The sequence below is a fragment of the Salvelinus sp. IW2-2015 genome, linkage group LG20 (assembly GCF_002910315.2).
Source record: "Salvelinus sp. IW2-2015 linkage group LG20, ASM291031v2, whole genome shotgun sequence".
Classification (NCBI taxonomy): domain Eukaryota; kingdom Metazoa; phylum Chordata; class Actinopteri; order Salmoniformes; family Salmonidae; genus Salvelinus; species Salvelinus sp. IW2-2015.
The window spans coordinates 7,674,448-7,687,512 of NC_036860.1; the positions used below are offsets into that span (position 1 = coordinate 7,674,448).

Sequence of the window (13,065 nt, forward strand, 5' to 3'; positions counted from 1 at the left end):
TCTGAGGAAGTTCAGTTCCCGCTCAGCCCAGTCAAAACTGTTCGCTGCTCTGGCACCCCAATGGTGAACAAACTCCCTCACGACGCCAGGTCAGCGGAGTCAATCACCCCCTTCCGGAGACACCTGAAACCCCACCTCTTTAAGGAATACCTAGGATAGGATAAAGTAATCCTTCTAACCCCCCCCCTTAAAAGAGTTAGATGCACTATTGTAAAGTGGTTGTTCCACTGGATATCATAAGGTGAATGCACCAATTTGTAAGTCGCTCTGGATAAGAGCGTCTGCTAAATGACTTAAATGTAAATGTAATGTCAGCTGGTCCTTTTGTGGCAGGGCTGAAATGCAGTGGAAATTATTTTTGGGGATTCAGTTAATTTGCATGGCAAAGAGGAACTTTGCAATAAATTGCAATTCATCTGATCACTTTTCATAACATTCTGGAGTATATGCAAATTGCCATCATACAAACTGAGGCAGCAGACTTTGTGAAAATTAATATTTGTGTCATTCTCAAAACCTTTGGCCACGACTGTGTACAAAAGTATATGGACACCCCTTCAAATTAGTTGATTCGGCTATTTCAGCCACACTTGTTCCTGACAGGGATATAAAATCGAGCACACAGCCATGCAATCTTCATAGACAAACATTGGCAGTAGAATGGCCCATACTGAAGAGTTCAATGACTTTCAACATGGCACCGTCATAAAATGGCACCTTTCCACCAAGTCAGTTTGTCAAATTTCTGTCCTGCTAGAGCTGCCCCGTTCAACTGTAAGTGCTATTATTGTGAATTGGAAACGTCTAGGAGTAACAACGGGTCAGCCAAAAAGTGGTAGGCTACACAAGCTCATAGAACGGGACCGCAGAGTGCTGAAGTGTGCCGCACATAAAAATTGTCTGTCCTTGGTCTACCGAATTCCAAACTGCCTCTGGAAGCAACGTCAACACAACTGTTCATTGGGAGCTTCATGAGATGGATTTCCATGGCCGAGCAGCTGCACACAAGCCTAAGATCACCGTGCACAATGCCAAGCCTCGGCTGGAGTGGTGTAAAACTCGCCGCTATTGGACTCTGGAGCAGTGGAAATGCATTTTCTGGAGTGATGAATCACGCTCAAACATCTGTCAGTCCGACAGATTAATCTGTGTTTGGCGGATTCCAGGAGAACGCTACCTGCCAAATGCATAGTGCCGACTATAAAGTTTGGTGGAGGAGGAATAATGGTCTGGGGTTGTTTTTCAATGTTCGGGCTAGGCCCCTTAGTTCCACTGAAGGGAAATCTTAACGCTACAGCATACTATGACATTCTAGATGATTCTGTGCTTCCAATTTTGTGGCAACAGTTTGGGGAAGGCCCTTTCCTGTTTCAGCATGATAATGCCCCCATGCACAAAGTGAGGTCCATACAGAAATGGTTTGTTGAGATCGGTTTAGAAGAACTTGACTGGCCCGCAAAGAGCCCTGACCTCAACCCCATAGACAACTTTTGGGATGAATTGGAACGCAGACTGCGAGCCAGGCCTAATCGCCCAAAATCAGTGCCCAACCTCACTAATGCTCTTGTGGCTAAGTGGAAGCAAGTCCCTGCAGCAGTGTTCCAACATCTAGTGGAAAGCCTTCCCAGAAGAGTGGTGGCTGTTATAGCAGCAAATGGGGGACCAACTCCATATTAATGCCCATCATTTTGGAATGAGATGTTCGACGAGCAGGTGTCGACATACTTTCAACCATGTAGTGTATTTACTTTGATGCATTTTACTGTACGTATGTGCATACAGTACAGTAGATGGCGGTAAAGTACTTTCACTTGGCTAAACCTGCATGCTAAAAAGATGAAGAAGAATTTCTTGCCCAATTGGCAAAAATCGTCTGTACTCCGCGCCTGCGCGTTTGAAATATGAGGATGTTGTTGATATGCTATGCTAGCTAGCGGAGTTGTTTTTGCATATTAGGTTACCATTAACTTTACTCTCTTCACTGTCTCGCCACTGTATCAAGATAAACCAGAAAACGCTCCGCATGACGGGCTGATGGAAAACGCAAGAGATTCGGTGAGCCCTATTATTGTGTTCTGTGTAAATCTCTGGTGTAATCTTAGTTCCCCTTTGTTGTGGTTGTCAGACTGCAGCAGCTAGTTTAGCTAGCTAGGCTAGGCAGTAGTAGTGCCAGATAGTTACTGTAGCTACAGAAAAGAAAACAGACAGCTTTATTCCAGCATTGCCTGCTTTTCAATTGTTTTATAAAGCTAGCCGTTGTTGTTGGCATGCTGTTGTGCTGCTTCTTCAACACTCCTCCTACATTCTAGGGCAGCTTGTCCGCTTGAATAACGGGCAGGATCCAGCAGCTACCATTAACATTACGTTAGCTGGCTAGCAAATAATTGCAAGAAGGCAGGCCCGTCATATTAAATAGACCGCACTGCAGTGATTTTTGCCGCTGTATTGGGGTCTCTTGCAGACTTTAATTCCTGGGGATATCAGGTCATGAGCCAGTGCGTGCAGCTGTCATTTCAATGTTGTGCTTTGGCAACAGAGGTTCTGAATAGAAAGGGGGCGGTGCACCACCGATGACATTAGCTATCTGTTACTGCAGTGCAAAGTGTTTGTCATGTAGCTTACTTGCTGTATGTTGTCGTTGTTTTGATCACTGAGAACAGACTTGTTTTAGTGTGAAAATGGTAAGTGAGCTACCACCAGATATGTGGTGGTGGGTGTTACGGTTATAATTGGTTAACATGTTGAGCTCTGAGCAATTTCCATGTTGGTTCAATGCAGTGCTATTCATAGATTAATTAATTGGTATGTAGCTATTGAATTGACATGTTATACTTTCAGAGTCCCCTTCACTCTTCATTCTGTCCGTGGTGCATGGAAACATTGCACATAGGCTACATATTCTCTTGGACCTCTATATGTAGGCTTATCTAACAAGGTTTATGGTTGCAGTGATTGCTTTGCCTTTATCTGAAAAAATGATCAGCAGTAGTTTATCATGCAAAGCAACCACCTGTCGTGGCATGCGGGTAAGTGAGACTGCATTGACTACGCTGTGCTAGCTCTAGCTGACACAATCCTCTCTCTCCTACAGGCTGAACGGACTGTTCGTTCAGAAAGGAAGAGGCGGGACTCGTTTGGGATGTTCGATGGCTATGACAGCTGCAGTGAGGATTCRAGCAGTAGCTCGAGCTCKGAGGACAGRGATGAAGAGGTGCCCTCCCTCCCTGCCAGCCTGCCCATCATCAAGACCAACGGCCAGGTCTACACCTACCCCGATGGGAAGGCAGGAATGGGTTAGTAGTACTGTGGCTGCCTCTGCCTACTGAACATAACTGCTGATGGTGTTATTACAGGGTTGAATTGAGATTTTAGCATTCTATTATATGGCCATCTCTTCGACTGAACAGTACTCACACCTCGGTATCCCTCCGTGTGTGTGTGTATATATATATATATGTGTGTGTGTGTGTGTGTGTGTGTGTGTGTGTGTGTGTGTTTCACTCTCCTCAGCCACCTGTGAGATGTGTGGGATGGTGGGAGTGAGAGATGCTTTCTACTCCAAAACCAAGCGCTTCTGCAGTGTATCCTGTTCAAGGAGCTACTCATCCAACTCTAAAAAAGCCAGCATACTGGCCAGACTGCAGGTAACATGCGAACTGCACTAAGTCTACTTCTATTGTCCTTGCATGTTCCTCTATAACCACCATTTTAAGTTCAATTGACATTGAAAAGGTGTGAAAACAGGTTGTATTTATTTCATTTGAATTCCTTCCTCTGTGTATCATCCTCTGTGTATCTATAAGTAGCTATGTTTCCATTAACTGGTCCAGGGATTTTTTGTTGTTGTTGTTGACATTTAGAAAGTCCGTATAGAAAATAGATGCAACAGTTGCCTGCTACAGTTTCCATTTAACTATCTTGTCGATTTAAAAACGTCTGGACGTAATGACGTTACACCAAAAAAAGAATACAAATTAAGTGGTTAAAGTGTTAACATGAACCGTTTAGGCAAATTGAGCATTAATAAATTGCTGACAGGCTATATGCCCTCCCACCTATGTGTTTCATGTCTCAGGTAGCCCGCGAAAGCCAGCATGGATATACTGCAATAATTGACTAATATTTGTCATATTCTAATAATTATCATGTTCCAATGTATTGCAACGGTGAAAAAATAGAATTTGTCAGCAATAGGTATTTAGAATTAAATGTTGAGTGGATCGTTTTTGACATCATGTGCCCCACGAACATTGAAAATGATTTGGCAATCCTTTTTTCAAAAAAGTTTCCATCATAATTTGTCACAATAAAGAAAGTTAGACAAAAAAATCCATCCCAGTCAAACTGATACAAATGTTGTTGATCTTTAGAAAATGTATTCTATAATCTGCCGTTTCCTTTACACACGTCGCAATGATTTCTTTTGTCGAATAAACCTTGGACAAAGGAAACCTGCCTGGCTTGTATGGTTCTTCTTCTATCTCTCTCAATATTCGTCACTTTATTATTATTTTCAAAGGGTAAACCACCAACGAAAAAGGCTAAAGTATTACAGAAGCAGCCTCTCATGGCGAAGTTGGCTGCCTATGCCCAGTACCAAGCCAACCAACAGAATCAAGTCAAGTCAAAAACAGGTAAGTTCCATGTAAAAAGTCCATGACACGTGAAATGCATTTATTACCAATTACAAATGACAACAATGACAAATGACTACAGTATAGGTGCAACAGTCTTCAAGGATGATTCTACTAGGACTAGATTGAGAGGATGTCTTTCACACTGTAAATAAAGAAGGTGATGATAATAAGGTAGTCGACTTTTGTTCTCTATCTCTCACGACGATACTTGTGGCGGTTGCAGTGATTCCTGTGAAAGGCTTTGATTGGGGACGCTACATAGGCACCGGCGACATTAACGGGGCACCTGTCGGCTGTTTCAAACATGTAAGCAACGCTCAGCTCAAACACTCCAAAGGGTTGCTGATGAAAAGTGACAGTGTGTGGAAGTCAGAAGATGTAGACACAGCCAATGTGGTATGTCTTAACTGACATTATGCTTTTAAAGTAGAGATCACGCTCAGTGGATGAATGATGCAAGCATCTATGGTTGCCTCTCATGACGAGTGCTTATTAAGGGGCTAATATTACAATAAATACGAAGTCATTGAATTTCAGCTTGCGCCTTTCTTGTTTGTTATAAAGAAGTAGATTGTGTGTTGATTGTGTTGATGTGTTGATTTGTAACCCTGTAAGACTTTTTATGCTCCAGTACAATGAAACTCAACAGAGCAAGTATGTTGGAATATACACTACCGTTCAAAAGTTTGGGGTCACTTAGATATGTCCTTGTTTTTGAAAGAAAAGCAACAAAAAAATTTGGCCATTTAAAATAACATCAAATTGATCAGAAATACAGTGTAGACATTGTTTATGTTGTAAATGACTATTGTAGCTGGAAACGGCTGATTTTCTTATGGAATATCTATATAGGCGTACAGAGGCCCATTATCAGCAACCATCACTCCTGTGTTCCGATGCCACGTTGTGTTAGCTAATCCAAGTTTATCATTTTAAAAGACTAATTGACTCTGCCTAATGATCAATTAGCCTTTTAAAATGATAAACTTGGATTAGCTAACACAACGTGGCATCGGAACACAGGAGTGGTGGTTGCTGATAATGGGCCTCTGTACGCCAATGTAGATATTCCATTAAAAAATCTGCCGTTTCCAACTACAATAGTCATTTACAACATTAACAATGTCTACACTGTATTTCTGATCAATTTTATGTTGTTTTAATGGACAAAAAAATGGCTTTTCTTTCAAAAACAAGGACATTTCTAACTTTTGAATGGTCGTGTACCTCATCCCTATTGACCCATCGAACAGTGTGATGAAAACAATGTTGTTTTTGTTGTTTTTTACATTATTGAAGCTGCACTAATTGTGAGGATAGGTGAACATGAAGAATATTAGCTTGCCATGATGAGTTTGGTTGTTTTAATTAACAGCTGTCCTTTTTGAGTGGACATATTTGTATTGTGATGATGTCATTCTCTGTGTTCAGCATGTGCTGTCTTCTCTGCCTTAGGTTCCCATGGGAACTTCTTGGGGTGACCTTGCAGAAGGGGTGAGGGTAGAGGTGCCCAATACAGACAGCGGCCTGCCAATGAAGGTGTACTGGATAGCAGGAGTTATCAAATTAGCAGGTAACAAAGCAGCCCCAGAGAATCGTCTTCGCTCTAAAATGCACCTGGTTGGATTCATAGATGACGGTGTACTTTCTCTGCATTCATCAAACTCTGTTTACACATAGACATGTTACACTTAGATGTAGCCTACACACAATGTTTGGAAACTTAGATACTTCTCTCATCCATAATACTCCTATGATTTAGATTTTTAATGGTATTTCAGGAAAAAAAGAATCTGAAAATCACAAATAAGGTTCAGTGGTTTTCCTAATTTTAAAACATTGTGTTTCTCTCCGCAGGCTTTAAGGCACTGCTACGGTACGAGGGGTTTGATGGTGACTCTGGCAGGGATTTCTGGTGTAACATCTGTGTCCCTGACATCCACCCGGTGGGGTGGTGTGCAGCGGGAGGAAAGCCCCTGGTTCCTCCCAAGTGTAAGACTAACAGCGAGAATAGTACTGTACTTTGTTTTGCCAAGATAAGGATATAGGCTGTGCTACAAGTGTTGAGTCATTTATCATTTCTGACCGGTTTGAGAGAATCCTTTCTAACCTTTGCCAAACGTTGTCTGACTGTTTCACCTTAGCCATTCAGCACAAGTGCACCAACTGGAAAGCGTTTCTTGTGAAATGCCTAACAGGAGCAAAGACTCTACCTATTGATTTCTCCACCAAGGTGAGCTCCAACTCTACATCACAAGACACTCCAACACCTCACTCATAGTACAAACATGCATCAAATATCAATGTGAAAAGATGAATATGCTTGTATTATTTCCACAAATGCAACACTAATAACCTTATGGCACTACCAGTACAAACATGAGTTGCATCTATTATTGTAGAGTGACATATTCTATAATGCCTAACTGGATTGTCAGGTAACCTTGTAGAATCTTCACCTCCTCACCCTTCCTCAGGTGCAGCAGAGCATGCAGTTCCCCTTTAAGAAGCTGATGCGTGTGGAGGTGGTGGATAAGACTCACCTGTGCCGGACGCGGGTGGCCCTGGTAGAGCAGGTGATCGGAGGTCGGCTTCGGCTCGTCTACGAGGAGTGCTCGGACGGCTCGGACGACTTCTGGTGCCACATGTACAGCCCACTGATACACAGCATCGGCTGGTCCCGCGGCATCGGACACCGCTTCAAGAGATCTGGTCAGTGACATAGTGGGGAGGGCAAACGGGACTAGGCACGCGGGTCTTACACATAAGGGTAAAGATTTGCTCGGGGTTTAAGGATCCTGAAAAGTTCAACATAGATGAAACGCTTACAGGCACTTTAAGATTCTAGTTGTTTCAGGTGTTTCAAACGTTGATGATATTATTGTTTCAGATGTTTCAAAGAAACTTGATGGCCAAGTAGATGCCCCAGGGCAGCTTTTTGCAAAGGTGAGTTCAAATAAATGTTTCAATCTGCCACTTGACTCAGTTGATTCAAAGATTCTTCTGGTCTCTGACATTTTGTTTGATACGCGGCACAATCTCTCTCAGGTGAAGGATGTTGACCAGAGCGGGGAGTGGTTTAAAGATGGCATGAAGCTGGAGGCTATTGACCCTCTGAATCTATCAGCTATTTGTGTTGCTACTGTCAGAAAGGTAAGCCTTATAATCGTGACGAGAAATATGACTGACAGAGAAATAAGGGAAGTAAAGACAAATGAACTTGCACATGTAACAGATTTGTACAAATTCACGCTCCCTGCCTTCTCTTCCTCCAGGTCTTGGCAGATGGATACCTCATGATTGGAATTGATGGTTCCGAGGCGGCTGATGGTTCTGACTGGTTCTGCTATCACTCCACCTCTCCCTCTATCTTTCCTGCTGGATTCTGTGAAATCAACACAATTGAACTCACCCCTCCACGTGGTACATACTGAATTACATTACATTGTGTGGTAAAAGCATKATCACAATTGTCTATTTGAGTTTATTTGTAGTARCAAGAGAGTGCYCACCACTGATTCTCACCTCACAGTGGCTATTTCAATTGGCCAGCCAGTTGCTGTTACTTGTAGCCTCAATAAGTAAGTCTTTTCTGCAGGGTACACAAAACTCCCATTCAGATGGTTTGACTACCTCAGGGAAACGGGTACAGTGGCAGCTCCGGTGAAGCTCTTTAACAAGGTAACCTTGTTCAGCTTTTGGTCTGCTAGCTATTTTGCCTGTTAGTTTGTTTTGGCTCTTTACTTTTGTTCTCAGTCTGTTAGTTGGACTGAATTTGTTGTCAAAACCAACTACTTGCTTGTCTGAGTAACCCTTTACATTTTTCACCTGTTGGATTTCATCTATTTGATTGTTTTTGCACTTTGGCTTTTTCAATTTGCTTGATTTCTCTCAGTAGTGTAGTCGTTACAGGATATTAGTCCGAAATAAGGATGACCAAGCGCATCTGAGTGCAGTGAAGTTAAGAAAGACTAGTAGCCCACCAATGTACAACGTCGTATGCTTGTAGTTGTAGTGTTATGAGAAATTCCCTGAGTCCACCAGCTGAATGTCCCCTTCTCTTTCTTGACTCTGAAGGAGGTTCCAAACCATGGGTTCCGCCCTGGCATGAAGCTGGAGGCTGTGGACCTGATGGAGCCCCGGCTGGTGTGTGTTGCCACAGTGACACGTATTGTACATAGACTGCTGCGCATCCATTTTGACGGCTGGGAGGACGAGTATGATCAGTGGGTGGACTGTGACTCACCTGACCTCTACCCTGTGGGCTGGTGTCAGCTGACTGGCTACCAGCTACAGCCACCAGCTGTGCTCTGTGAGTTTTATTGGGATTTTTCAGCATTTATTCACAAAGATAAAGATGGACAAAGATACATTCTCGTAGTGCAATGTCTGCACTCGTTCTAGTCTAGCCCCAAATAACCTTTTGGGAAACAAAGTCAGATTTTTCATTAAGGTCATCCAAATGACCTTGACTGTAATCTCCCAAATAACCAAAACTACCAATACAGGTGGAACTGCTTTGAAACTGCCAATAAATGCAAAACAAAAACAACCAAGAGAAACAGTCAAAACATCCAACTTCATTTAACCAAAACACAGAAACCTTCAGATAACCAAAACATTGTGACTTTAACACAAACCTTTCATCTGAAATTAATTCTAGTAATGTAGGAAAAATGAGCTAAAGCATTGGCTTTTTAAAAAATGAGTTGAGACGAGCTGTGCAACACGAATGTATGAATGAATGAGTTGTTCTCCGGTTTGTGCTTTTTTTCCAGCCTCTAGAGAGCTCCCTCCGAGTGTGACAAAGCAGAAGAAGAAATCCCAGCAGTACAAAGGCCAAAAGAAAAGTAGGTCATCCATCCCCTCGTTTCGCCCCATGCCTCAGCCCCCTCCCCCTGCACCCTCCCCCTCTCGTTACTGCCCCTGTGTGTCCACCTCCTCCCATGCACACTCCCCTTTCCCTCTTTCTTTCTCTATTTAAGGGCAAAGCTGCACTCGCCACGGCTCTTCGCGATTCTTTCTCTGCGGGCATCTCTATTCACACCAAAACAGAGCATTGAAACCAAGTCAAAACTCTCCTACACCGGATTAATTTTCGTACCAGTGTGAAGCTGTCATTAGAGGATTAGACCTCAGGCTAAAGAAAAATCTTCAATGCCTGCAATAAAATACAAATTATTTGATTATGTAGATCTTTTTATGGTATGCTTGGTTTTTATATGTTCATTCAGTCTTTGTTAGTCATGCCGGACATTACATCAAGCTTTTCCTGAATAATATTTTTACCTAAATTGGAATATTTAAATTTGACCTTATTGATGATTAATAACACTTAAGTAGTCACACGTCAAAAGAGCAAAGGCATAAGAAACATGACAAAGTAACAGAAGAGCTGATCAACCATTTGACCTTTTGTCTTGGTTTTTAGAGAGGAAGATCCCCATTGGTAAGAGACCTGTGAGTTTGTCGGGGGTGGTATTGAGTGGAGTGCCCCAGAGGAACCTATCTGGAGACGAGAACATGACCCCGCCAGACTACCCATCTCCTCCCACGCCAGCATCTGCCTCTGGGACTGCACAGCCTCCTTCGGCAGCCCAGGAACTCAGCCCCAATGGAAAGCCAGGTAACCTAAACCAACCCGCTAACTGAACTCAAATTAGAAACTCATGTTAAGCCTGGTAGTTGGGTAGGGATGTCCCCTACTGAAAGAGAATGGTGTAGTAGGTCAAGTACTCTACCCCATCTTGAACAAGGCAACTTATTTTCTCCGTTATCTCCCGAGTTTTATAATTCATCCTCTCCTTCCTGTTTATTTTCATACTTCTATACTGGCCCTCTTTCCTTTCGCAAGGGGTGACGCTGCAGCTGAAGGAGGAGGTTCAGGAGGCAGACGAGTTCCCCTTGCCGCAGGGCACAGCCTCCGACCTGGAGAGCAACGGCTCCGGCGGCAGCTACTACATCAAGCAGGAGACCTGAGCCTCCATGGGGCACTGCTGCACCCACCAACGGAGGGCCAGCCTGGGGGAAAGAAGGAGCCAGTCCCCTCCCTCTCCCTCCACAGCACCAGAGACCATGGCCCCTGGGTGGCATCCCCACAATATTAACATGGAAGGTCACCAGGGGGCTCCAAGCTGTGCCCATAGAGACTTGGGACAGAACGACTCAAAGACTAGTTCCAAACAGACCGCGCAAACGGGGAGAGGAGTGTAGAGAATAAAGGGAAAAAGATTGGTGCGTGAACGACAATAACTTTACGTTTCACTTCAGTTTTTTGTACTTCAACAACAAAAAAAGTTTTAATACGATTTTTTTCTAATCCGATATCTTTTTGTGCATCTCTCTTATTCATTACTTTGAGGTAGGGTAATCTTTTGATGGATAAACTGTGTGATGTTTGTGTATATATATAATCCGATTTTCCAAAAAACAGGGTGTATGTATGTAGGTATTGAATGGACTAAACCTTACTGGTATAAAACAATCACTCAGATATAAAGTAGAAACACCCCACCAATCAGCTTCATACCAGTTCCGCACATTCAACTAAGATTTGAGCAGCTTACCACATTCTCTGGATCTTGCGGTCCATTTGTGTGATAGCCAATAATGACTTACAGCTATCACTGGGACATGGGAGAGACCCAAATCTTTAGTTGACCCTTTTCTATCACTATATTTACCATGCCTTATTTAAAATATGTTTACAAATATTACTCCTCTTGGCCAGATGATTGCAGGCAAATTTTGTTGTCAAATCTAAACAATTCTACTATTTAGTTCTATCACGGTTTACTACACAATGATATGCAAACCTTGACTCTTGTGTCAAGTAATAGAGATCTATGTGAAATGTTTTATATCTAACGTATAGCATTATTCTACATGAATTATGTCATAATTCAGAGCGATACTATAAATATGAGTAGAGGAAATATTCAAGTCACTGTAACAGTTGGGATGTGTTTCATCACTACCATCAACAACACGAGAACCGTTTATCTAGAGAATTTACTGTCTTTTTAAAAGAAAAACTTCATCATAATGCTGTTTGCTCTACCTCTTTTACAACTTTAATGTAATCTCCTGTTGCAAGGTTTTCAGATTCTGGTCTAACCATACGTAAAGGGGATTTTTCATTACAATTTAAATCACTTTGACAGCTATGTGTGCATATTTCCTAGTAAGTGATTGGTAGGCCTGGGCTAAATTGTCATACTCACTGACTCATGATCATACATTATATTCATAGGCCATCCTTTCATTGGGAGATATTAAATGAATATCAATATTGATTTATAAAACAAAATATATCACATTAAATGTGTATTTATGAACAAAGCATGCAGTATATAACAGAGCCAATTTACAAACATGATATGGTGATTTATTTTGTGCCATATGAGAAATTAAAGAGGGATTATAATTTACATACTATATAAACTAATGACTGCACTCCGTTGTCTCACTTTATATACCAGTAAGGTTGACAATTTACTCTCAGGAAATCTTAGGGTATTGTATTATAGGCTTCTTCTTCGTTGTTAAGGTTATTGAGAAAGGTGTTGTCATTGGCTGTTGGCATGCTGGAATTAGACTTCAGAGATTGATGTGGTCAACAGTATTAATAAAATGTGTTAGTCCAAGATTGGTTGTAAAGTAAATGTGTCACTTGGTAAACCATCTCACTAATGTAGAGACCTATTTGATTGTGATACAAGGTCCCATTTTAAGTGGATTTGTCATATATTCTGTCTCTAGAGGTAGGATTACCCTTCTGTATGTCACTGTTTGATAATGTGTAGGTGTTTGGTTTGAACTTATTTTTTTTTCTCAAAAATGTTCAGTTAAATGTTAGCTCTGTCGATTTGTCTTACTGTTGTTACTGTATGTTTCAATGTCTGGTCCTGAGTGAAACTCAAACTAGTATTACAGTCTCAATGAAAATGTACATTTTACGCGCTGGCTGGTGTAAACCAGCTCAGGTGACCTTGGTGATGCCAAAGATTGCCTAAGGTCACTGTCAAGCAATAACGTCTTATCACAGTACTCTCCTAACGTTACATTTTACCCTAAATGTCATAATAATGAACAAGGTTTGACAGGCACACAGTAGCTAAATATATGGTAAAGAGGCATATCTCTGGCAAATGCACCCCAATTTCACCCTACATCAGGTTTGGGAGACAGTGAGATCATAAGCTTTTAGCTGTACTTTCACTCAAACTTCACACTGTGCATCAAAGACTGGATGGTGGAAATATACATGACATTATGTTAATATATGGCATGACTGTTTTGAGACGACAAACATTGTCTCCGTCGTCCTTGTAACACAAATGTTAGACATGAGAATTCATGGTATTTGAATGAAGAAAAAAATAAACGCACAAATGGACTCACTATAGGGCTACACTATTCTGATCAT

At 41.9% G+C, this 13,065-nt stretch overlaps 1 protein-coding gene across 2 annotated transcripts; it reads left to right on the plus strand.

Moving 5' to 3' along the window:
• The first annotated feature begins 1,879 nt into the window (after positions 1 to 1,879).
• Positions 1,880 to 12,285, plus strand: LOC111980447 (MBT domain-containing protein 1). 2 transcript variants are annotated; one of them, XR_002879468.2, is made up of 17 exons: positions 1,880 to 2,055; positions 3,092 to 3,293; positions 3,511 to 3,644; positions 4,520 to 4,634; positions 4,861 to 4,943; positions 6,093 to 6,210; positions 6,495 to 6,629; positions 6,782 to 6,870; positions 7,115 to 7,349; positions 7,528 to 7,583; positions 7,686 to 7,790; positions 7,913 to 8,060; positions 8,236 to 8,318; positions 8,715 to 8,949; positions 9,416 to 9,487; positions 9,623 to 9,842; positions 10,069 to 10,157. XR_002879468.2 is itself a non-coding variant. In XM_024011182.2 (17 exons), the coding sequence occupies exons 1-17, from the start codon at positions 2,035 to 2,037 to the stop codon at positions 10,614 to 10,616; spliced, it is 2,151 nt and encodes a 716-aa protein (XP_023866950.1). In that variant the 5' UTR covers positions 1,880 to 2,034; the 3' UTR covers positions 10,617 to 12,285. The 2 variants fall into 2 exon arrangements, 1 of the variants encoding a protein (XP_023866950.1); XM_024011182.2 differs by lacking the exon at positions 9,623 to 9,842 and adding an exon at positions 10,492 to 12,285 and having other exon boundaries at positions 10,069 to 10,263.
• Positions 12,286 to 13,065: the final 780 nt, after the last annotated feature.